A 25,550-nucleotide genomic window follows, 5' to 3' on the forward strand; every position below is an offset into this window, starting at 1 on the left:
AATTCAGCAAAGTGACAGGATATAAAATCAGTGCACAGAAATCTGTTGCATTTCTATACACTAACAATGAGGCAGAAGAAAGAGAAATTAAGGAGTCAATCCCATTTACAACTACACCCAAAACCCTAAGATACCTAGGAATAAACCTAATCAAAGAGGCAAAGGTTATGCACTCAGAAAGCTATAGAACACTCATGAAAGTAATTGAGGAAGACACAAAAAATTGGGAAGATGTTCTATGCTAACAGATTGGAAGAACAATTATTGTTTAAATGTCTATGCTACCTAAAGCAATTTATAGGAGTCAATGCAATCCCTATCAAAATACCATCCACTTTTTTTCACAGAACTGGAACAAACAACCCTAAAATTTGTATGGAACCAGAAAAGACCCTGAATAGCCAAAGAAATGGTGAAAAAGAAAACCAAAGCTAGTGGCATCACATCCTGACTTCAAACTCTATTACAAAGCTGTAATCATCAAGACAGTATGGCACTGGCGCAAACAGACACATAGATCAATGGAACAGAACAGAGAAGCCAGAAATGGACCCTCCACTCTATGGTCAACTAATCTTTGACAAAGCAGGAAAGAATGCCCAATGGAAAAAAGACAGTCTCTTCAACAAATGCTGTTGGAAAAATTGGACAGCCACATGCAGAAGAATGAAACTGGACCACTTTCTTACACCACACACAAAAATAGGCTCAAAATGGACAAAAGACCTAAATGTGAGAAAGGAATCCATCAAAATCTGAGAGGAGAACACAGGCAGCTAAGTCTGTGATCTCAGCCACAGCAATATTTTGCTAGACACGTTTCCAAAGACAAGGGAAACAAAGGCAAAAATGAACCACTGGACCTCCTCAAGATAAAAAGCTTTTGCACAGCAAAGGCAACAGTCAACAAAACCCAAAGTCAACCAACAGAATGGGAGAAGATATTTGCAAATGACATAACAGATAACGGGCTAGTATCCAAAATCTATAAAGAACTTATCAATCTCACACCCAAAGATCAAATAAACCTGTCAAGAAATGGGCAGAAGACATGAACAGATATTTCTCCAAAGAAGATATCCAAAAGGCCAATAGACACATGAAAAAATGCTCCACATCACTCGCCATCAGGGAAACACAAACCAAAACCACAATGAGATACCACCTCACACCAGTCAGAATGGCTGAAATTAACAACTCTGGAAATAACAGATGTTGGTGAGGATGCCGAGAAAGGGGAACCCTCCTACACTGTTGGTGGGAGGGCAAGCCGGTATAGCCACTCTGGAAAACAGTATGGAGGTTCCTCAAAAATTTGAAAATAGATCTACCTTATGGCCTAACAAATGCAATACTATGCATCCAAAGGATACAAACATAGTCTTTCAGAGGGGCACCTGCACAATATTTAGAGCAGCAGTGTCCACAATAGCCAAATTGTAGAAAGAGCCCAGATGTCCATTGACAGATGAATGTATAAAGAAGATGTGGTAATAATATACAATGGAATATTATTCAGCCATCAAAAAATGAAATCTTACCATTTTCAAGGACATGGATGGAACTAGAGGGTATTATGCTAAGTGAAATAAATCAGTCTGAGAAAAAGAAATATCATATGATTTCACTCATGTGGAATTTAAGAAACAAAACAGGTGAACACAGGGGAAGGGAAGGAAAAAGAATACAAAATCAGAGAGGGAAACAAACCATAAGGGACCCTTAGTTAAAGGAAATAAACTGAGGGTTGCTGGCGGGGAGGTCGGGGGATGGGGTAATTGGGTGACGGACACTTGGAGAGCACGTGATGTAATGAGCACTGTGTGTTATATGCAACTGATGAATCACTTAATTCTACCTCTGAAACTAATACACTATTAAACTGAGTTTAGGTCAAAAACAAAAAAAAAAAGACGATAGCCATCTATGAATAAGGAAGCAGAGTTTTCCAGACACTGAATCTGCCAACACCTTGATCTTGGACTTTGAACCTCCAGAACCGTGAGAAGCAGATTTCTATTGTTTAAAAGCCACTGGATCGTGGTATTCTGTTACAGCAGCCCTGCGTGAGCCAAGTTAACAGTCACCTCCCCCTCCACCGCCCCAACCCCATAAGCAGCCACTACTGTGATTTTCAACATCGAAGATTGGTTTCACCTTCTTGAAGGTTAGTTTGTCTCTGAACAGATTTGGGAATTTTCAGCCACCCGATTCCCTTTCTCCAATACTCCCCCCAGCCCCCAGAACTCTAATGATGTGAATATTACACCTTTGTTGTTTCGTTACAGTCCAAAACCCTGAAGGGGTTGTCCTTTTTTTTTTTTTTTTTTTTGATCTATTTCTCTCTGTTGTTCAGATCGAGTAATTTCTATTGCTCTTTCAGTTCATAGATAGCCCCCACCCCCCATCCCCCGTTTTTTTTTTTTTTTTTTGTCCTCTCCATTCTGTGCTGAGCCCATCCACTGAGCTTTTTATTTTGGTACTGCAACTCTCAGTTCTAAAATTTCCACTTGGTTCTTCTTTATATCCTCTATTTCTTTGCTGATGCTTTCTATTTTTTTTCATTTGTTTTAAGCACATTCATAATTGTTTGTTGAAGCATTTTTCATCGTAGGTTCTCCAAACACTTTTAAAGTTAGTTCTGATGTCTCTGTACTGTTAGCATCTATTTTTTGTCTTTTTTTCATTTAGCTTGGGATCTTTCTAGTTCCTGGTTTGAGGGATAATTGTCTCCTGAAACTGGATATTTTTATATTATGAGATTCTAGATCTCATATATACCTTCTGTATCATCTGGCTTTTTCTGACCCGACTCAAGTGTGGGAAATGGGGTACTGCTTGCAAGGTGCTGAGTAGAAGTAGAAAAACAAGTTCCCCACTCAACCTCTGTTGATGCCTGATGTGGGTATTCGTCTCCACTGCTGGCCTGTGCAGGGCTGGGAGTTCCAGTTGCGTACATAGTCCCTGCTGACGCCTCTGTGGAAGTGGCCTCATTACCACAGAACAATAGCTAAAGTCCTGACTCTGCACGAAGCCTCCTCTGAGGCCACCACAATGGGGAGAGACAGACATACCTCATTGCTACTGGATGGGGGTGAAGTCCAAGCTTCCTACGTGATCTCCACTAACACTTTGGGATAAGGTTGGGGGCTGGGATAAGGTTACTGGCCAGTGGGGTTGAAATTATGGTTCCCTGCTTGCCCTTCTCTGACATCACTCTATCCAAGGTATTGGAGCCCCTTCGTATAGACCTGTGAGGGTGGAAATCCATGCTTCCCGTTCAGTCCACACTGGTTATAGGTAGGGGTGAGGTCACAGGTTTTATTGGAGTTTGTCCGGAGTAGAGTGGTTATTGTCTGAATGTTTGCTGTCTTGCTAGGTTTTTGTCAGCGTGCTTTGATCTGCAACAGGGGCATTTCTAGATTACTGGCTTCTTCAGGTCTCAAGTCTGAGATATGTGAGGAAAAATAAAACCAAGGAATTTGACACTGGTCATCTTGTGTTTGTTTTATATATAATGTTCAGGATTTTTAGATATACATACTTCACGGGAGGAATCTACTCCATCTTTCTGGGAGCAGAAGTCTCTGTATTTTCTTTCATTAAGTGTGTAAGCCTCGGGGCGCCTGGGTGGCTCAGTGGGTTAAGCCGCTGCCTTCGGCTCAGGTCATGATCTCAGGGTCCTGGGATCGAGCCCCGCATCGGGCTCTCTGCTCAGCAGGGAGTCTGCTTCCCTCTCTCTCTGTCTGCCTCTCTGCCTACTTGTGATCTCTGTCTGTCAAATAAATAAATAAAATCTTTAAAAAAAAAAAGTGTGTAAGCCTCTTGCCCATTTAAAATTGGGTACTGCGTCTTTTTGTTACTGATTTGCAAGAGCCGTTTATATATTCTAGATACGAATCTTTCGTCAGGTATGTATTTTGCAAACATATTCTCCCAGTCTGTTGCTTCTTTTTTCATTTCTAAAATTGAGTTTAATGAACAGAAGTTTTAAATTTTGATGAAGTCCAATTCTAGATATCTTTTGAAATAAATTTTGAAATTAAATTTTGAAATAAATTTAATGCAAAATGAGCCAAGGTCAACTTCTGTTGCTTCCAACTAAAAATGCTGCTTGTATAAGCCTACCAAGAATCACCTTGATACTGATACATACAATGATATGAACGGTCAAAACACTTTTGGAATCCATTTTTGGAATGGATTTATGACCATATCAGAAACCGGGCTCATTATTTTAAAGTTTTACCTAATTTTCCACCTCAAGCCCCATCTTAGAACTTAATCACCTGTCAGAACTGGCTCTATAAACTTAAGGTAATTGCACAAATAAATTTCACTCTCAAGGCATGATAAATAGCCACACGGAATATTATGTAAATGGATGTGCTCCGAATTCTGATGGTTGGTATTTAGCCAGCTTTCCTACATACCTGCTAATAAATTGATTTCGCATGTTTAGTGACAGACGCTTTCCGTTTTTAACACATATTCCATGTGAATTCTCCGCTGATTAGGCTTTCCATACAGGGGTACTCTGGGGCCCTGAGGATCTGGGAGAAGGAAATCCTTTTTAGCCTGATGCTGAAAGAGCCACAGTCCTTCGGGCCCAGAAGGCGTGGTGGTGAGGAGTCAAGGTCGTGGGGAAAGGCTAGGAAAATGAGACGGTTTCTCAGCTCTCCCAGGATGAAAGAAATGAAACCGGTTCTGGTACATTTATATTCAAATATATAAACACTTGCTCCTGACCATAGCTGTGGTTTGGGTTGACTATAGCTCTGCCTCCTGCTTGTATGGGTGTCTGAAGATTCTTGAAAGCCCGTTTATCTGTTCATTTATTTAACACTGAAGGGAACGGCTGTGACATTGATAGAGCTGCTCATCAGCTCAGAGGCGGTTTCTCTGGGGAGCAGGTGTTAAATGTTGCTCATGGAAGATAAGAGGGTGGTGACCTTCGATTCAAATGGGAAGGAACGGACAGCTGGTCTTTAAGACCCCAGACAGAAGTCCTGGAGATACTGCACCGAGGCGAACGGCACAACTTGACACCCACATTTATGATCCTAATACTTTTGTGTTATAACTTATAGGTGTTAGTAATTCATATGTTCACATGCTAGGGCCCCTAGAATTACATAGTGTCATGAAAAGAACTAAATATACAGTTGCAGATAATCATTGGTCACATTTAACTCCTTGGGCATATAGAGTCCAAGTTTTTTTATCTTTTTTTTTTTTTAAATAGACTTGGAGCTACTTATATATATTTAAGATGCTCTAGAACCACTTGGTCATTATTTATTCACAGTAATACAGTTTTGCCATGTAACTTAAGGGTAGTTGTTGGAGTAAATGCTTAAAAAATAGGTTTTGGGGATATAACTGCTAAGTTTTCATATTAAGTTTTTTTTAACAAGAAGAAATAACATTTGGATTAAAAGCAAACTGTAAAAAATAGATGCTTAACACAATTTTTAAAAAATTAAGTGATTGATAGATTCCCTAGTTTTCCTTTAAATTAGAAGTATAAATTTCTATCTCTGTTTTTAATACTTGAAGTCCCTTCTGTGTGGTGACAAAAATGATACAGGAGTCTCTTTTAGATCTTGGTATTGGAATCACTGACCTTTCTGAGAACATTCTCTGTGCTTCATAACTCATAACACTTTTTGGGCTCCAGAAGTAATATTTGTTTCTACCCAAAACTCACCAACTCTGAATATGGGACTCAAGTTCATCTGAAAATCAAAACAAAAAAAACCCATTTCTACAGATATTGTTGATAGCTATTTCCGGTATAATACTAAGCAAAATGATCATCAGCTCATTTATACTTACAGAGGTAATGCTTCTGCGTGGTAGAAGTAGAGTAATTCCATGTTGATCTTGTCAACAATTCATGGAGATCTTCCCAGTTTAGTCATACTTTATATTTGATAACATGTAATAATTATCCATCATATGTACAAAGCATATTATGAGCATTTGTGATAAAAAATGATAGCCCAGTAACAAATGACATTTTATTATTCAAATGATCTTATAATGTCAACACCAATGCTAATAAAAATAGATAATAGGCTGCATTCATCAATGGCAAAGTCAGTTGTATTTCACTTGAAGATTCCCACATTTCAAAGTAAGCCTTTCATAGATAGATGAAAATCCTCTATGATGTAGAATTTTAATCTTTATGAAAGACTGGGCAAGGCAGAGCAAGAAAAGCAGAGATAGAAGAGATGGGTCTCCATACACATGGACTCTGAGTACCTTTTTATTCTTGCAATTTAAGATGAAGAAAATTATTTCATTCTACTAAAGTTTTTAAATGTTGAAGATTATGGGTTCTTTTCATATTGAATTTTGAGGAAGACTGCTTTCCTCTATATCTAGGCCATTAGAAGCAGTAAAGTTGAAGCTCAATGAGTCAGTACAGGGTTGGTAACTTGGTGACCCTTTCTTTAAAAGCAAAGACATACAAAATGATGTTTTTGAAGAAAATTTTAACAAATGGGAGCTTGCTTTGTATATACATGTCATCACTAAAAGACAAAATTTGGATTAATTGTTATATTCAGGAAATAGGTATTTCATTAATTTGCCCTTTACAGGTATATGAAAGAGAGAGAAGGATTTCAAAGAGAGAGATAGATTGCTTTTTAACTTAAGTAAGATTCTGACTTCCTGAGAACTTTCTAATTAGGTGAAATACTGGTTGATCTATTTAGTTTTCTCTCCAGGAACTGAACGAAAAGTACACCCTGTACATTCATGAGAAACTGAAGTAGATTATTGGTTAATAACCTAGTGGAACATCTGTTTAAACAGATGTTTTAGTTGAGAGAGGTGTAAACATGATTCTAAATTTACAAATATGTTGGTTATGTTTCCTTGTCTGAGGTTGAACCAAAGTTTATGCAGATTAGAGGAAAGCCTGAGTCTGGAAAAATTTAAGGTATTACATAAATGCAGATGAAGTAATATAATAAAGTCAGTTGGCGATTATTGGAATGATTATTTACAGGGCCTTCTGTGGCGTGACTTCGTCGGTCACATACAAGTGACCTGAGTCACTCCGTCTTCCTGGTCAAACTGCCCGTCGTCCAGGTCCCGCAGCGCGCTGTCGCTGCTGCTGAGCCCGGAGCCGCTGCCGTGCGGGCCCGGCCTGCGCTCGCTCGCCCAGCGCTCCCTCGACGGACAGAGGGGGCGCTCCTCGGGCAGGTTTCTGCTCTCTGCGGGCGGTGATGCGGCCGTGTCCGACCCGATGCTCCTGCTGGTGACTTTGCTCCTGTCCTCACCTTTCACGTGCCGGCTGGCTCTCTTCTGAAACACAAGAGATGGGCAACGGGAGGTGAAAAGGGCGGGGGGGGGGGGGCTTTCCTGTCCTTCCGCCCTAGCACAGACCACACTTTGCCCAAAATGTCCTTTCCGCGCTTCCCTTCAAAATCCTGCTCGTCTCCCAGGACCAGCTCCGAGTCACCTTCACCCCCCCCCCCCCCCCCAGGTGAGACCGAGCTCCTGTCTGTTGCACACGCGCAGCAGCTTCCCGGCGCATCCTTCTGCTCATTGACGGGTTGTGTACGTGTCTGGTACCCGTACAGGGGCCCCTCGGGCTCGGGGGAGAGAACCCCGCCGAGATCGTACTTTGGGGAACAAAACAGGGTAAAAATATATTAAAGTTCCATTTTTCTTCTTGGTGTCGGTTAGGAGCCAGACAGCCCAAAAGTTCTGCGCTGGCCACCTCACACCCAGGTCCCATAGACACTGACGGCGCCGAGGAGTCACCATGATTCCCACCACGTTTATATTGCAGAGTGGCACGAGGGTCTTCCCGGTCGCGCAGCCCCTCTCTCCTCGTCCTGCTGCAGCCCGCCGGAGCAGCTCGGTCTGCGGACTCTCCGAGAAACTGTGGATGTGTTTGCGATGTCCCTGGTGCGGTTCAGAGTGAGGAGGACATGGTCTTTGCCAAGGTGACAAGTCAAAATAAGGTATCTAAGTCAATAAAAGGAAATCTCGGGGAGGAAATTGTAGCAACTTAACAAGTGGATGTTCCGGGTCCTGATGAGATTCCCCTACAATGGCATCTTTAATACTGATAACGGCACATATTAGAATCTGAACACATCCGGGTGCCTGGGTGGCTCAGTGGGTGAGGCCTCTGCCTTTGGCTCAGGTCATGACCCCGGGTCCTGGAATGGAGCCCCGCAATCGCGCTCCCTGCTCAGCGGGGAGCCTGCTTCCCCCTCCCTCTCTGCCTGCCTCTCTGCCTACTTGTGATCTCTGTCTGTCAAATAAATAAAATCTTTAAAAAAAAAAAAAAAGGAATATGATCACATCCTCTTAGGTACAAAAGTCTGAACAAGGATAAACAGAAAAAGATAAAGATAAAATTTAAAAAGATAAATAAAAAAGCATAGTAATTTCCCAATTTACACAGTTTATTTCTTAGAAGTTCATTTATATGTTAGTTAGGACCTAGGATCGTATTTTCCTAAATGCAAGAGGTACAATTATAAAACTTAGGAACAAAATGTAGAAGTCAGATGCCCAGGCTGGTCTGAGAAAACTCTGTTAACCCATAGGTTTGTTGAACTTAGTGTGTAAAATACGAAAGTATTGTCTGCTGGTTTTCATGGCAAATATACAATGCAAACAAAAGCCTTATTAAATTAGATTTACTAGGCCAACATGGAATGCAACCACCACGTGTGACGTTGCTTGTGTGGGAAGCAGCAGCCCCTAGCAAGTCGCACAGAAGGCGTTTATAGTTCTTTTTCTTGGCAGAGTTACTGGAGGCCTTGGGCGAGTTTAAGGAGAGTGGGTCCTGCCTCAACAAGAGCCTTCATGGTCCCAAATCAGACAGGGCTGTGCTGTGACACTTCCATTGGCCCCCTTGTATTCACCAAATGCAAATATCAGATCTCAGATCCTTTTCTTTTGGATTCTCACACCAGAAGTATGGGATTTAATGCAAGCAGTGGAACCTGACGGCTTTATCCTCGGGTGTTAAGTTTGAGAATGGCACATTCTCTCTGTCCCCGGGAGCTGGTCAGTGAGGATTCGGCCTCGTGGCTGCAGGAAGGGCTGATGAGTGTGGCCAGACCACTGGCGCCCTTTCCCACACGCAGAAGGAACGCGCTCACTCTTGAATGACCTCTCAGCGCTGACTGAGAGAAAAGTAGGAAGGCAGGGATGCCTGGGAGCACTTGGCTGCCTGGATCTTTCCTTTCTCACCAGGAACAGGGCCAAATGTAAATTCTGCAATAAATTCCTTATTGTATGTCAACCAGTTCACATACTCAAGGAGAATTTTCTTTTTCTTTTTCTTTTTCTTTTTTTTTTTTTTAAAGATTTTATTTATTTGACAGACAGAGGTCACAAGTAGGCAGAAAGGCAGGCAGAGAGAGAGAGGGAAGCAGGCTATCTGCCGAGCAGAGAGCCCGATGTGGGGCTCGATCCCAGGACCCTGGGATCATGACCTGAGCCGAAGGCAGAGGCTTAACCCACTGAGCCACCCAGGCACCCCTCAAGGAGAATTTTCTTAATAAAATGTGGATGTTATTCAGAATGATATGATACTCATAGTAATTTACTTTTAGATAAGTATTAATAAGTAAGCAGCCACCAAATGTAAATTTCAAATATTAGAAGATGACAATACCTAGCATGCTAAGTCTAAAAAATATTTCAGAACACTTTTACTTTTTTACCATATGATCTTAATAAATACATCTTCAGCAATGCTATTGCCTCCCCTACCCCACTTTCCATGTGAGCTAATAGCTTTTCCAACAGATCAAGTTGCAATGTTCTCATAATTTAGAATGTAGGAGCCCGACCAGTCTTGAGAGATCATCTACTATTACTCGTCATCCTATAGAGGTAGGATCCAGGCCCAGAAGAAAGACAGGATTTGCCCAAGGTCAGGGAACGGTTGGTCTCAAACTAGATCCCAAGTATCTTATCTCATTCTTCGAACTCAATATCATCCACAGCTGCAAAAATATGAGTAGATTTAAGGTCAAAGATTTGTGTGTTTCCCAAATATAATTTTCCTTCAGTTACAAAAATAATACATGTTCAGTGTAGAAAGTCTGGCAAAAACAGAAAAACAAAACCCACCCACAATCCTATCTTGCAGAGATACCACTGTTAAAATTTGCCATATTTTACTGTTTCTTTCTGTAAATATGTATTTGCTTATGCACACATAGATGTGTACAACACACTTTTTAACTTAGCACTCTATTTTTAGCATTTATGTCAATGAGGAGAAAATTTCCATGATACATGGTCAGGCTTATTCATGTAACTTTTCTTTTTTTTTTTTCTGATATTTTCACTATAAAATTTAAAAATCTATTAACTTTTGAGAATCAGTGTCAATATTTGCTAAAAATGGGTGACCCATTTCAAATATATGAGACTCAATGACAAGTCAGTTGAATTTAGGGTATCCTACCATTCTGGCTTCCATTTTTCACTGTCAGGGTCTTAAAAACAAAAAGGAAAGAATGAAGTTTATAAAGCAGTAAAAACTTGGAGTGGACATTCAGGACGTGTCTTCCTTGTGTGTCTCAAGCTTGCGGGGCTGGGATCAGGAAGACTCTGCAAGCTGAAATGTAGCTCTAGTACCACTTGGAAGAGTTTGAAAGATTTTTGAAAACATATGGAGAGACACAACCCGTGCTTGCTCACAGAACTTGTTCCTGGGGCATCCCAGTTTGGGGTTGTCAAAATTATTCAAGTCTGGGAAGGAAAAACCAGTTTTCCTATCCACCTTCTTCTCTGCTGCTGTGTGGACACATGGCCCAATCAGATCCAATCAGAGTCCTTCCCTGGGATTGCTAGATGGACTGTAGGATAAAGAAGGTCTTTATTTTTTTAGAGAAGAGGGTGGGGAAAGGGCAGAGGGAGAGGGAGAGAATCTTTTCTTTTTCTTCTTCTTTTTTTTTAAAGATTTTATTTATTGATTTGAGAGAGAGAGAGTGAGCTCAAGCAGAGTGGCGAGGCAGAGGGAGAGGCAGACTCCCTGTTGAGAAGGGAACCTAACATGGGTTTCGACTCCAGGACCCTGAGATCATGACCTGAGCTGAAGGTTAACCCACTGAGCCACCCAGGCGCTCCGAGAGAGAGAATCTTAAGCGGGCTCCATGCCCAGCATAGAGCCCGGTGGGGGCTCAGTCTCAGAACCCTGAAATCATGACCTGAGCCTAAATCAAGAGTTGGATGCTTAACTGACTGAGCTACCCAGGTGCCCTAAGAAGCTCTTTTTGGTGAGGTGGCCGTGCCCGCCCTAGCAGGAGCCTTCTGCACATATGCGCACAGAAGATGAAGCAAGTAGATGAAGAACATCCCGGCGATATTGACTCTCTCATGTCGGTACCTGAGGGTTCTTTGAGCCCTTTTTTGATGTTGTAAGCTATGCCAGTATCCTTCCCACCTAGAAGCCAATAAATTCCCTTATATACATAGGCTGTCTGAGCAGGGTTTCTGTCCCTTACATGCCCGGGAGGGACACCAAGAGGTCATAGCATGGGTGGCCTAGAAGAGAGCTGTTTTCCAGCCTGAACCTTGCCCTGTGGCAGCAGGGACCACTCCTCCTCTTCAGCTCATACCAGGAAAAACCCATTTGCTTTGAGTGAAAGCATTCCCTAGGTGAAGAACATCATTAAATATAAAAGCAAAATGCTTTTATCTTGAATTTTACTAAATGCTCTTTGAGACACGCGACATCCTGTGCTTACACTGGCACCTGACTTGATTTCACATGGACCTCAGTTGAAGATACTAACAATTGATGAGTAATTATGACCCTTGTGATTTTCAGATAATTTCATATCAACTTCAAATGACTGAAAAAGTAAGAACAAAGTCTAGTAATTGTCTCACTGTAAGGTAAAGAAAGAAGTTAAGGTGTACCTTAAATATTTCTTAGTTTTTTATGACCTCATTATAGCTACTTTGGAAAAGATCTAATTTAGAACATTTTCCTGCTGCTGCTTCTTCACTTCTACGTTTGTGTTAGAGAAAGGATTCCATAGATGTGCCCAAGAAGGCTTTACCTCCTGAAATCATTCATTTTGAGGTAAATTTTAAAGACAAGAATATTATTTGAATGTAAAACTGCTCTAAAGAAGGAAAATAAAATAAATTAAACATTAAACTCATGTCTCCCTATTCTCTCCTTCTTTCAATAATGGGACTCCTCCCTGCTGATGCCTTGCAATTTGTGGCCAGCCATGTGCTATTTCACTGTGGCACCAGCGCATGGTTGCCCAGATGGCATATCCCAGCCTCCCTTGCAAACCCTCATGGTGGCATAGATAAGTTCATGTCAATGGGATGCGAGAAGAAATATGTGACTTAAGGGTCAGTGCCTTTGAAGAATGTCTGGAATTCCTCTTTCCTTCTTGCTGGCTGGACATAGCAACAACTGTGACCAGCCCTGGGTCCAGAGGTAGAAGCCAAATGTTGAGGGCAGCAGGGCTGACCAGTCATGAAGCAGAGCCTTGCCCTACCCTGGAGGTCCTGCCCATCTTTAGACTATTGGGAGAGAGAGACTCATCTGTTGTATTAAATCATTCTTTATGGGCCTTTTTGGTATAGCATCTTAGTAACTAATTAGTTACTGATTAATAACATGAAAAAGTTGTTGATCACTAATGCTTTTTAGCTTGATTTTCCCCAACTTTCTAACTATGAAAAATTTCAAGTAGACAGAAAGTTTAAAGGTTAATACAACAAACACTATATACTCATTACCCTAATTCTAAACATGTTAATATGTTACCATATTTCATGTATATGTATATGTATATATTTTTTGGATAATCAAAAACATTAATACACTACATTCCGGCATACTAGCTGAAGGTAATTTTTAGCTGGAGAAAATGGAGTGTCATTAGGAATTTCTAGATTCTTCTTCACTTTTCCCATAGAATTATTGTAGTGTTTAATTATCGAGTATTGAAAGAAAAATGTTCCTATTGAAAACAAAAGCAACATTTCATATGACCAGCCATTGTGCTAAGCTCTCTACATGTATTCTAATTGAATCCCCCTCACAACCCTGTGGTAAGTACTAACATTGTCCATATTTTATAGATGAAGGTATGGAGGCTTGGGGAGTGTGGCACGCTCGTGCACACGTGTGTGCGTGTGCACACACACACACACACACACACACACGCACCCCATCCCCTGGAATCCTTTTCATGTTTTGTTTTCTACTCCTGAAAACACCACTGAGTGGAAACTCTACTCTGAGTTAGTGGAAACTAAATAGTTTTATATAATTATCAAAGAGAAATGGGCTGAAGAATCTAACTGAAATAGAGACTTTTAGGTAATAAAAAATTACCTAAAATTACCTAAATTACCTAAAATTACCTCCTCTGCTTGGCAGGGAGCCTGCTTCCCTTCCTCTCTCTCTGCCTGCCTCTCTGCCTACTTGTGATCTCTGTCTGTCAAATAAATAAATAAATAAATCAAAATTTAAAAAAAAAAGATATCTTCTCCCTTAAAAAAAAAAAAGAAATTCTTTTCTGAATTCCAAAGATCTTAGAAGAAAAAATCTTGGAAGAAAAAGTTGGGAACATTTAATAGATGGAGTTAAAATCCTGGTTGGGAATCTCTTATCCTACTGAATGTCACATCCTTGAATTCATTTAGAGGCCTCCCACCAAAAGAAAAATAAGAATAGATAAAAGGAACAAGATAGGAAGGACATTGCTTTAACCCTGCATAGCCTTACTTCATGAGAATTTCATTATCAAGGACAGTCTTTTTTGGGGGGGGGGCAAGATTTATTGTTTTTTAAATTGAATTAATTTACATATATTATTAGTTTCAGAGGTAGAGTTCAGTGATTTGTCAATCTTATATAATAACCAGTGTTCATTATGTCATGTGCCCTCCTTAATGCCAACCCCCCAGTTACCCCATTCCCTACTCCCCCCAACTGCCAGCAACCATCAGTTTGTTTCCTATGATTAAGAGTCTCTAATGATTTGTCTCCCTCTCCCATTTTTTTTTCCTCTTCCATTTTTTAAAAAAGATTATTTATTTATTTATTTGACAGAGAGGGAGAGATCACAAGTAGGCAGAGAGGCAGGCAGAGGGAGAGGCTCCCTGCTGAGCAGAGAGCCCATATGCGGGGCTCAATCCCAGGACCCTGAGACCATGACCCAAGCTGAAGGCAGAGGCTCAACCCACTGAACCACCCAGGCTCCCCGTTTCCCTCGCTCATTTAGACTTGTTTTATTTTTCCCTCCCTTCCCTATGATCCTCTGTTTTGTTTCTTAAATTCCGTAGATGAGTGAGAACATATGATGATTGTCTTTCTTTCATTGGGTTATTTCACTTAGCATAATATCCTCTAGCTCCATCCCCATCATTATGAATGGCAAGATTTCATTTTTTTGATGACTGAATAGTATCAGTTGTATATTATATCTACCATATCTTCTATATCCATTCATCTGTCAATGGACATCTGGGCTCTTCTCATAGTTGGGCTATTATGGACATTGCTGCTATAAACACTGGGGTACAGGTTCCCCTCCAGACACAATATTTGTATCTCTGGGGTAAATACCCAGTAGTGCAGTTCCTGGGTCACAGGGTAGCTCTATTTTAAACTTTTTGAGGAACCTCCATGCTGTTTTCCAGAGTGGCTATACCGGCTTGTCTTCCCACCAACAGTGTAAGAGGGTTTCCCTTTCTTGGCATCCTCACCAACATCTGTTATTTCCAGAGTTGTTAATTTTAGCCATTCTGACTGGTGTGAGGGGTATCTCATTGTGATTTTGATTTGTGTTTCCCTGATGGCGAGTGATGTGGAGCATTTTCTCATGTGTCTATTGGTCTTTTGGATGTTTTCCTTGCAGAAACATCTGTTCATGTCTTCTCATTTCTTGATGGGATTATTTGTTCTTTGGATGTGGAGTTTGATGAGTTCTTTATAGATTTTGGACACTAGCCCTTTATCTGTTATGTCATTTGCAAATATCTTCTCCCATTCTGTTGGTTGACTTTTGGTTTTGTTGACTGTTGCCTTTGCTGTGCAAAAGCTTTTTATCTTGAGGAGGTCCCAGTGGTTCATTTTTGCCTTTGTTTCCCTTGCCTTTGGAAATGTGTTTAGCAAGATATTGCTGTGGCTGAGATCACAGACTTAGCTGCCTGTGTTTCCTCTCAGATTTTGATGGATTCCTTTCTTACATTTAGGTCTTTTGTCCATTTTGAGCCTATTTTTGTGTGTGGTGTAAGAAAGTGGTCCAGTTTCATTCTTCTGCATGTGGCTGTCCAATTTTTCCAACAGCATTTGTTGAAGAGACTGTCTTTTTTCCATCAGGTATTCTTTTCTGCTCTTTTGAAGATTAGTTGACCATAGAGTGGAGGGTCCATTTCTGGCTTCTCTGTTCTGTTCCACTGATCTATGTGTCTGTTTTTGTGCCAGTGCCATACTGTCTTGATGATGACAGCTTTGTAATAGAGCTTGAAGTCAGGCAATGTGATGCCACTAGCTTTGGTTTTCTTTTTCACCATTTCTTTGGCTATTCAGGGTCTTTTCTGGTTCCATACAAATTTTAGGATTGTTTGTTCCAGTTCTGTGAAAAAAGTTGATGGTATTTTGATAGGGATTGCATTGACTGTGTAGATTGCTTTAAGTAGCATTGACATTTTAACAATAATGTTCTTCCAATCTGTTAGCATAGAACATTTTTCCAATTTTTGTGTCTTCCTCAATTTCTTTCATGAGTGTTCTATAGGTTTCTGAGTGTAGATCCTTTGCCTCTTTGGTTAGGTTTATTCCTAGGTATCTTATGGTTTTGGGTGTAGTTGTAAATGGGATTGACTCCTTAATTTCTCTTTCTTCTGTCTCATTGTTAGTGTATAGAAATGTAATGGACTTCTGTGCATTGATTTTATATCCTGTTACTTTGCTGAATTCCTGTATGAGTTCTAGCAATTTTGGGGTGGAGTCTTTTGGGTTTTCCACATAGGATATCATGTCATCTGTGAAGAGGGGAGTTTGACTTCTTTGTGGATTTGGATGCCTTTATTTCTTTTTGTTGTCTGATTGCTGAGGCTAGGACTTCTAGTACTATATTGAACAGTAGTGGTGATAGTGGACATCCCTGTTGAGTTCCTGACCTTAGGGGAAAAGCTCTCAGGTTTTCCCCTTTGAGAATGATATTTGCAGGGCACCTGGGTGACCAACCATTAAGCGTCTGCATTTGGCTCAGGTCATGATCCCAGGGTCCTGGGATCAAGCACCACATCTGGCTCACTGATCAGAGGGAAGCCTGCTTCTCCCCCTGCCGCTCCCCCTGCTTGTGTTCACTCTCTCAGTGTTTCTCTGTCAAATCAATAAAAATGAAATCTTAAAAAAAAAGAAAGAATGATATTCACTGTGGGTCTTCATAGATGGCTTTTATCACATTGAGATATGTTCCCTCTATCCCTGCACTGTGCAGAGTTTTGATCAGGAAAGGATGCTGTACTTTGTCAAATGCTTTTTCTGCATCTGTTGAGAGGATCATATGGTTCTTGTCCTTTCTTTTATTAATGTAGTGTATCACATTGATTGATTTACAACTGTTGAACCATCTTTGCAGCCTGGGAATAAATCCCACTTGGTCATGGTGAGTAGTCTCTCTTTTTTTTTTTTTTTTTAAAGATTTTATTTATTTATTCAACAGAGACAGAAATCACAAGTAGGCAGAGAGGCAGGCAGAGAGAGGGGGAAGCAGGCTCCCCACCCAGCAGAGCGCCTGACTCGGGCCTCAAACCCAGGACCCTGAAATCATGACCTGAGCTGAAGGCAGAGGCTTAACCCACTGAGCCACCCAGGTGACTGGTGAGTAATCCTTTTAATGTACTGTTGGATCCTATTGGCAAGTATCTTGGTGAGAATTTTTGCATCCATGTTCATCAGGGATATTGGTCTGTAATTCTCCTTTTTAGTGGGGTCTTTGTCTGGTTTGGGGATGAAGGTCATGCTGGCCTCATAGGAAGGGTTGGGAAATCTTCCTTCCATTTCTATTTTTTGAAACTGCTTCAGAAGAATAGGTATCAATTTGTTAAATGTTTGGTAGAATTCCCCTGGGAAGCCATCTGGCCCTGGGCTCTTGTTTTTTAGGAGATTTTTGATGACTGATTCAATCTCCTTACTGGTTATGTGTCTGTTCAGGTTTTCTATGTCTTCCTGTTTGAGTTTTGGTAGTTTATATGTCTCTAGGCATCCATTTCTTCTAGGTTGCCTAATTTGCTGGCATATAGTTACTCATAATATGTTCTTATAGTTGTTTGTATTTCTTCCGTATTGGTTGTGATCTCTCCTCTTTCATTCATACTTTTATTTACTTGGGTCCTTCTTCCTTTCTTTTTGATAAGTCTGGCCAAGGGTTTTTTGATATTATTAATTCTTTCAAAGAACCAGGTCCTAGTTTCATCTGTTCTACTCTTCTTTTTGTTTCTACCAAGGAAAGTCTTTAATGAAGGACAAAGACATAAGAAATGTAGTCTATGTGATTTATAAAGCAATCTTTTAATTTTTAGATTATTATATGCTAAAAGTATATAGTTCTATGAATTTCCACAGCTATGCATAGTTTTGTGTAACCACAATAGGATACAGAACAGTTCCATTATCTCCTCTAAAACCTCCATAGGATCCCTTTATCACTTCCCTTCCCCAAAACTCTAATTCCTAGCAACCATTGATCTGTTCTCCAATTAAAGTTTTATCTTTTTGAGACTATCATATAAATGGAATCTCTATAATATTTTTATTTTATTATTTATTTATTATTATTATTATTTTAAAACTACAGTATTGGTAATGCATGGTAGTATTGGTAGTGCTATGTTAGTCTCAGGTGTACAAATAGTGATTCAACAATTGCATCCACTACTCAGTGTTTATCAAGATCAGTGCACTCTTAATCCTCTTCACCTATTTTATCCATCTCCCCACCCACTTCCCCTCAGTAACCACAGGTTTGTTCTCTATATTTAAGTCTGGTGTTTTTTTTTTTGTTTTTTTTTGTTTTTTTTTTTTTGTTTTTTTCTTTTTTCATCTGTTTTGTTCCTTAAATTTCACATATGAGTGAAATCATATGGTACTTGTCTTTATCTACTTGACTTATTTCACTTAGCATTATATCCTCTAGATTCAGCCATGTTGTTGCTGACTGCAAGACTTTATTTTTTTTTTTATGGCTGAATAATATTCTACCATATATATACATATACATATTGAGAGAGACAGAGATCACATCTTTTTTATCCATTCACCTATTGATGGACTGTTGGACTTTTCCCATATCATGGCTATTGTAAATAATAATGCTGCAGTAGACATAGGGGTGCATATCTCTTTTCAAATTAGTGTTTTCACATTCTTTGGATAAATGCCCACAAGTGCAATTACTGGATCATATGGTAATTCTGCTTTATTGTTTTTTGAGGAGACTACATACAGTTTTCCCCAGTGGCTGCACCAATTTACATTCCCACCGACAGTGCACAAGGGTTCCCTTTTCTCCACATCCTCACACTACTTCTCATTTCTTATCTTTTTTATATTAACCATTTTGACTGGCATGAGGTGATCTGTCATTGCAGCTTTGATTTGCATTTTTCTGATGATTAGCGATGCTGACCATCTTCTCACATGTGTGTGGGCCATCCGTATGTCTGTTGCAATATTAGGCACTCACAAAAATTTTCCTCTACCCTCTTATCTCATGAGGCTTGCAAGTTAAACTAACAAAAGACAGGTTAACATGAGAAAAGGTTTATTTTGGATGTTTATGGGGGCTTCACAAAGAAAAAGTGAAAACTTAAAGAGGCAGTTAGACCTGGGAGCTTATATATGATTTTAGCAAAGTGACTAGACAAAGGAACAGGGCTTTGGGCTTCTATGGGCAGCAGACTGTGGAAAGGTGCATATGTGGTGAACCTAATGGAAGATAAGGGTTATTTTAGTAAGATTTACTTATGTAGACTCAAGTCAGTGCCGCATCTAGCAATAAGTCCTCTCTGATGATTAGTAGGCGTCTTCTCTTCCTAGTATAGGGAAGGAGGACAACTTTACAAATGGAAATTTATGTTACCTTTTTCCTTTTTTTTGAGATTTTATTTTTTAAGTAATCTCTACACCCAACATGAGGCTTGAACTCACAACCCTGAGATCAAGAGTCAGAGTGAGCTCAAGATGAAGAGTCTACTGAGTCAGCCAGGCGACCCTGTGTTATCTTTAAAAAGGGGAATTTATTAAGAAAAAAAAAAAAAAAAAGGAAATTTATGCCCTGCTTTTTATCACAAAGGGAGGGGATAGAAAGTTACTCCTATGTCTGTGATTCTTAACTGCGTTCAGCTGAAAATAATACATTGCCCACGTGGCAGATTTTGGGGTGACATATTTTGATCCCCTTCAGAACTGTCTCCCAGCACCGAGTTACTGACACATTTCCTTTGTTGCTATATGTTGGTTTAGAGAATATTTCCATATCAAGTCCACATTTCCTCATCTGTATTCACCATTTAGAATCACAATGAGAGTTAAGGATTAAATGCTTCAATAGAACATTTAGTAATAAAGCATCCGTTTTACTCACTTCTGGTGTTTGAGCCGCTGAATTCCACATAACTGGTCTCTGAAGGAACACAACTTGTTTTGTAGCCAAATTCCCTTCACTGCAAATTAAAGCAATAACATTAGTATTTGCAAATTAGTAATTCTCAATTTCATCCTTGGCTAGAATATTTCATATGTATCCTTTGTAAAATAATCTTCTGATCCAAAAATAATTATGAAATATGATTTTATATAAGTTCTAACTGGAAAAACAAGAAAAAATGCCTAAAAGCTGAATACAGTCCTTACCAAAGAAAAATTTGTTTAGAACTTGTAATCTCAATATGCTAATGTATTTTTATCTTTTTTTTGCCCCCTCCTAGTCTTTATCAACATGTGAATTTCCACATTTCTGTGTTCTATGCTTTTCATTAAACACCCCTTTCCTTGTTTGTACACTTGTGATCATATTTTAATAGCTGCAGTCTCTCAAAGAATTAAGATACTAAAATGCATTATGCCTTTCCTGTATTATTGGAAAATTAGGTTGTTTCCAATTTTCCACTAAATTTTAAATAATGCTGCTGTAAAATATGGATAGTCTTCCTTATTCTTACGACTTATTTCTTTGAGATAAAGTCTCAGGAGCGGGATTATTAGGTCAAAAGGGCATGATTTAAGCTTCTTGGTATGCATTGTCAAATTTGCCTCATAAGAAGAGGAGACTAATTTAGGCTGCCACATGGGAGAGATTTTATATACATTTTCAGATGAGGGGCTTGAGCCACAGCTAGTTTTATTTTCAGATGCTTCTTTGTAGTCAGCTACTCAGTATTCTCCTTATTTAACTATCATCATGGCAAATTACCCCTTGCCAAAGACTCCTTGGGGTTTGTATTTCTCTGAAATGCTTTTCACAGTCTCCATGGATTTATGGGAGGAGTGTCTGTAGCTAATGTTGCTCAGTTACGACTTTTATTATGCAAAAAACCCAAACAAAACCTCACTATTAGCTGCATTTTATGCGGAGCTCTTTTTCTGGAAAACAAATGCAACATTGAAACTCCGGCCCTAGCGGTATATGTCAACCCGACACCATCTGAAAATCCCAAATTTACTGCTACTGTTGAATTTTGAGAAATAGCAAAATTTTCCCCAAAGTGGTAATGAGAGACTGTTTCTTTTTTATTTTTAAAAGAATGCTTCTAGTCTAATATCAGTTTAGTTTAACTTTATCTTTGATTAGAAGAAAAGACTTGGTATGAAGTGTAGTTGACCCTTGAACAACGTGGGGCTTAAGGGCATCAACACCCTCCCCTCCCCACCCCAGTCAAAAATCCACATGGGGGGCCACTTGGCTGGTTCAGTAGGTAGAGCATTTGATTCTTGATTCTTGATCTTGGGGTTGTGAATTTGAGCCCCAGTTTGGGGGTAGAGATTATTTAAAAATAAAATCTTTTTTTTTTTTTTTAGGATTTTACTTATTTATTTGACACAGAGAGAGAGAGCACAAGTAGGCAGAGAGGCAGCAGAGAGAGAGGGGGAAGCAGGCTTGCCGCTGAGCAGAGAGCCCGATATGGGGCTTGATCCCAGAACCCTGAGATCTGACCTGAGTGGACGGCAGAGGCTCAACCCACTGAGCCACCAGGTGCCCCCAAAATAAAATCTTAAAAAAAAAAGTCCACATAAACTTTAGACTCTCCAAAAACTACTAAGAGCCTGCTGTTGACTGGAAACCTTGCCAAATATATTAACAGTTAACTAACACATATTTTGTATGTTAAATATATTATAAACTGTATTCTTACAATAAAATAAGCTAGAGAAAAGAAAATGTTATGAAAAATATCATAAGGAGGAGAAAATACATTTACAGTTTTGTACTATATTTATTAAAATAAATCTGCTTATAAGTGGACCCGTGCAGTTCAAACCCATGTTGTTTAAGGGCCAACCGTATTTTGTTACTTTTGGGAACAAGCATCAGGAGACATGGATTATGACATAGGCATACAGGGAAGAGACTAACAGTGTGCAGAATAGGCTGGTCTGTGTTTGGGACGTACAGGATATGCTGGAAAAGCAGTGGCTTTGGAGCCAAAGAGTTCCAGGGTTTAAATCCCAGCTCTTCCATAATAGCTGATGATACCACCTCATAGCTGGTGACTTTAGCAAAGTTTTAAAATTCTCTAACTTTCATTTCCCGTCAGGGACTTTGCGAAGGGTAAGTATGTGGATGTGTATGAAGACCTCCGCTGTGCCTGCCACTAGAAGGTGTACAACAAATGTGATTTCCTTCTACTTTGTCTATTCCTTCTGCTTTTCCTATTCATTTAATGAGATGTATGGTGGAGTTAAGTGGAAGGGAAATGTCTCAGAATCTAGAATATCTTATAAGAGAAAAGTCAGGGGAGAGGGTACCCCTGAATCAGTGGTTGCTTCTGGGTACTGTTCAAAGTGTATGATTCAGCTAGAGAATCCCACGAGGGAACCAGGCCTAGAACTATGCAAAGATGAGGAAGGATATATTCTTCTTGAATAGAAAGCAGGAGAATGTCAGGGCAGGGATTGTGAATGACCCCTGTAGTGAGTTCTTTCCAACCCATTATAGGATGGTACAGGTCTGAATGCCCTAGGGTGTGATGTTTGAACTAGAGCAGGCTTCGCAACCTTTCCTAATGGGGTAAAACAGTAAATGAATAGATGATTTCTCAAAGGCCGACTGTCTTAAGACAGTCTCCAGAAGCCCAGGTAAGACTGTGGGAGGACAGTCTCTTTCCATATCTTGAGGAGGTCCTGAGTACAAGCTCCTCAATTTGAAATATGTCTGAGACTGCTATGTTCCTGGTTTTCTGAGAGCCATTCTGAATTTTTTTCACATTAAGTTTTATTTTTAAAAGTTTTCTTTTGGTGTTGTTGTCTTTGTTGTTTATTTATTTAAGTAATGTCTGTATCCACTGTGGGCCTTGAACTCACAACCCTGAGATCAAGAGTTGCATGCTTTTCCAACTGAGCCAGCCAAGCCCCCCAGGGCCATTCTGATTTAAAATGTGTCCTGCTATTTTCAGAACGACTGTGAGATATGGAACTCTTTCTGGTCTGAAGAATTTAAACATGGTGGAACTAAGGGAAAGAAGTCTGAAGCTTTACAGAGGGACAGCTAGTTGGCAGGTTGAGTGCTTCAGTCTCTTGTGGCTCCTGAAGTAATTCTATTTACTGAGCTGGGATAGAATATTTGCCCCGTAGCACAATTCTGAAAGGATTTGACAGATATGGCATTACAGGACCAGAGAGTTGTTCAAATGCCCTGGATGCTTAGAGAACAGAACCTTTGTCTCCTATTTCCTACAACAATTTTCCTGCGAGGAATTTAAGAATCTTCAAATTCTCTTTTATACTATTATTAATAGACATTATTAATAATCATGCTTTGATGTAATAGAAATGAACGCGGCTTTTGAGAAACGGTTGATTTACACACAAGCTCTGAAAGATTTCTGGCACAACCTGTGTTGGTCAAGAGTATAAGCTGCAAGGATAAGATGGTCAAGGGAATAGTCTACAAAGATGCGAAAACATCCACTAGTTCTTCCTTCCCGAGGGCAGCAGATGATCCCTTGTGCCCTTGTTAGCGTGAGGGCACAGGCAGCATGAGGGACAGGTCAGCCGGGGAAGGCCTGGGGGGATCAGTTCCCCGCAAGCAGTGGTGGGGAGCAGGGAAGGCATAAAAGGGCCCAGTCTGGGGAAGGGGAAGGAGGGTCATTAGTGCAGAAAGGGGACCAGGAAAGTAGCATGACTCCAGAGGCCAAAGTCCATGTGGGATCTGGGACATTGATCCAGATTAAAGGAGATAAGGCAAAGGTCAGATGGTGATGCCTCCTGGAAAATGAGACTGGTGGGAGAACCAGGTCAGGTCCAGGTGTCTCGCCAGACCAAATCTGTTGAAGTAGAGTGAAAGGTTAAAGCCCCAGTCAGCTCTCAGTTCATACCTACGATCAGGCAAAAACCAGAGGGCAGGTATAGACCTAGAAGAAGCAAGAAGGCCACCAGCACTGCTGCTGTCCCATGGGACAAGGGCCTTTTGCTCTCTGTCTTGGTATTACACTCACCTTTCAATGTGGGCCAACACTAGCGTAGGATCTGGGCAAAGTGAGCCCAGGATTGTATTTACAGCAGAAGCAGAGGAGTCAGGCCACAGATGGGAGAGAAAATGGGTTTTTGACCAGCTTTGAAATGTGCGGACACATCATTGGTCGGTGACATATTTATTGGAGAGGTAGTCGAGTGTGGGGGAAACAGCATATTTGGCTTTCGAGTCAGACCAATGCTGGGTTTGCATCCCAGTGTTGCCACTTACTAGCTACGTGATGCTGAGCTAGTCACCCAGACTTTCTGAGCCTTCTCTTTCTCTTCTGTAAAACAGAGGTGGTTCTTACAGTATTGGTGAGGTGGTGGAAGAAAAATTCTTAGCACGGATCCTGCAGCGTAGTAGACGCTCAATAAAATTTCCTTCTTCTTCCTTACCTCCTCCTATGCCTTTCATATGAAGACAAAAGGAAGACTTTCTGTTTTGGTGTTGTTTAAGGGAGTGGGGTTTGCTATGGCCTCAACAGACTACCAAGAAAAAGAATGACTTCCAACAGCAGAAGACCTCACGGACTGAACTAAGAAGGGTAACTTGGATTTGTGTTTGCTTTTGATGTACTGAGTCCTTTCCATGTAAATGAGCACGCTTGTTTCTTATCATAGTCCCCCACCTTCTAAAAAGATTTCATTATTATATAATCTCTACATCCAGGCTGGAGCACGAAACTACAACGGTGAGCTCAAGAGGTGCACCCTCCACTGACTGAGCCAGCCAGACACCCCCTTAGGATTGCTCTTTAAGGTGAGCACAGAAGATATTATTTTCCTCATTTTATGGACAATGAAATTGAGACCCAGAGTTTTTTCGGAGTTTTGTCTTGAGTCTCCTCTATTTCCTACAACACCATACTATCTATACAAGAAATGTAGAGGGGCGCCTGGGTGACTTGGTTGTTATGCGTCTGCTTTCTGCTCGGGTTGTGATCCTGGGGTCCTAGGATTGAGTCCCACGTCTGGCTCCCTGCTCGGTGGGAAGCCTGCTTCTCCCTCTTCCACTCCCCCTGCTTGTGCTCCCTCTTTTGCTGTCTTGCTCTCTGTCAAATAAATAAATAAAATCTTAAAAAAAAAAAAAAAGAAATGTAGAATGAACTCAGTAAAGCCTTGACTACAGAGAGGAGTGGCCTAATTTAATTCCATTCTGACTGGAAAACTTCGTAATGAATGGATAAGCACAGACTGTTTTGCAGAAGTTCAGACATTATGTAGCATCTCCCAAATGTATCATTTCAGCTTATAATGTTTAGGAGTTGTACCGGAGAATAAGGAAGAAAATAAAGACAAGTGTTCATTTTTCCCTTGGGCCAATTAGACTGTTTAAACAGACCGCACAGGTTCTGGTGTTCGTATGGCAAAAGGAAGGAGAGACAGGAGTAAGTAAGTTATTGGCCCGTTTGGCATTTAAGTACCACATATAAGGTGTATTATGAAACTGTGCCTTAAAAAATTTACCCCATGAATTCAGTTAAGAGTGAACAGCATTACTTAAAACAAGCACAAAAACAAGACTAAGAAGCGGCTCTCTCACCATGCGGTAGTATCTTTAGTGATACTCAAACTTGTAGATTATTTTTGTAGGAAGTTATGAGGACAACATGAACTTGTGTTTGGTCCAATATTTGCTTATGATTTCAAACATCTTTTTTTTTTTTTTTTAAAGATTTTATGTATTCGTTTGACAGAGATAGAGCCCGAGCAGGGAGGACAGCAGGCAGAGGAAGGGGGAAGCAGGATCCCCGTTCGTCAGGCCCGGTGCGGGGCTCAATCCCAGGACCCTGCGACCGGGAGCTGAGCTGAAGGCAGACGCTTAACGGAC

The 25,550-nt window shown here is 40.4% G+C and overlaps 1 protein-coding gene and 1 long non-coding RNA gene across 6 annotated transcripts in view; one reads left to right on the forward strand and one right to left on the reverse strand.

Moving 5' to 3' along the window:
- Window positions 1-6,009: 6,009 nt before the first annotated feature.
- RFTN2 (raftlin family member 2) overlaps window positions 6,010-25,550 on the reverse strand; it is a 70,084-nt gene continuing 50,543 nt past the window's right edge. Inside the window, exons 8-9 of one of the 4 annotated variants that reach the window (XM_047720672.1) lie at window positions 19,632-19,710; window positions 6,010-7,323 (exon numbers count right to left, since the gene is read on the reverse strand). In XM_047720672.1, coding sequence (XP_047576628.1) covers window positions 7,051-7,323; window positions 19,632-19,710 — 352 coding nt within the window. In that variant the 3' untranslated portion in view covers window positions 6,010-7,050. Of the gene's footprint in view, window positions 7,324-7,377; window positions 7,930-18,568; window positions 18,974-19,631; window positions 19,711-25,550 lie in introns of those variants that run through there. The other 3 variants (XM_047720674.1, XM_047720670.1, XM_047720673.1) reach the window with 3 other exon arrangements.
- LOC125094976 (uncharacterized) lies at window positions 7,503-24,475 on the forward strand. Of its 2 annotated transcripts, none has more exons than XR_007125753.1 (4): window positions 7,503-7,573; window positions 7,708-7,970; window positions 24,141-24,292; window positions 24,390-24,475. It is a non-coding gene; the product is annotated as an uncharacterized LOC125094976 (long non-coding RNA). The 2 variants fall into 2 exon arrangements; XR_007125754.1 differs by having other exon boundaries at window positions 24,141-24,264.

Source organism: Lutra lutra, chromosome 3, assembly GCF_902655055.1.
Source record: "Lutra lutra chromosome 3, mLutLut1.2, whole genome shotgun sequence".
NCBI lineage: Eukaryota > Metazoa > Chordata > Mammalia > Carnivora > Mustelidae > Lutra > Lutra lutra.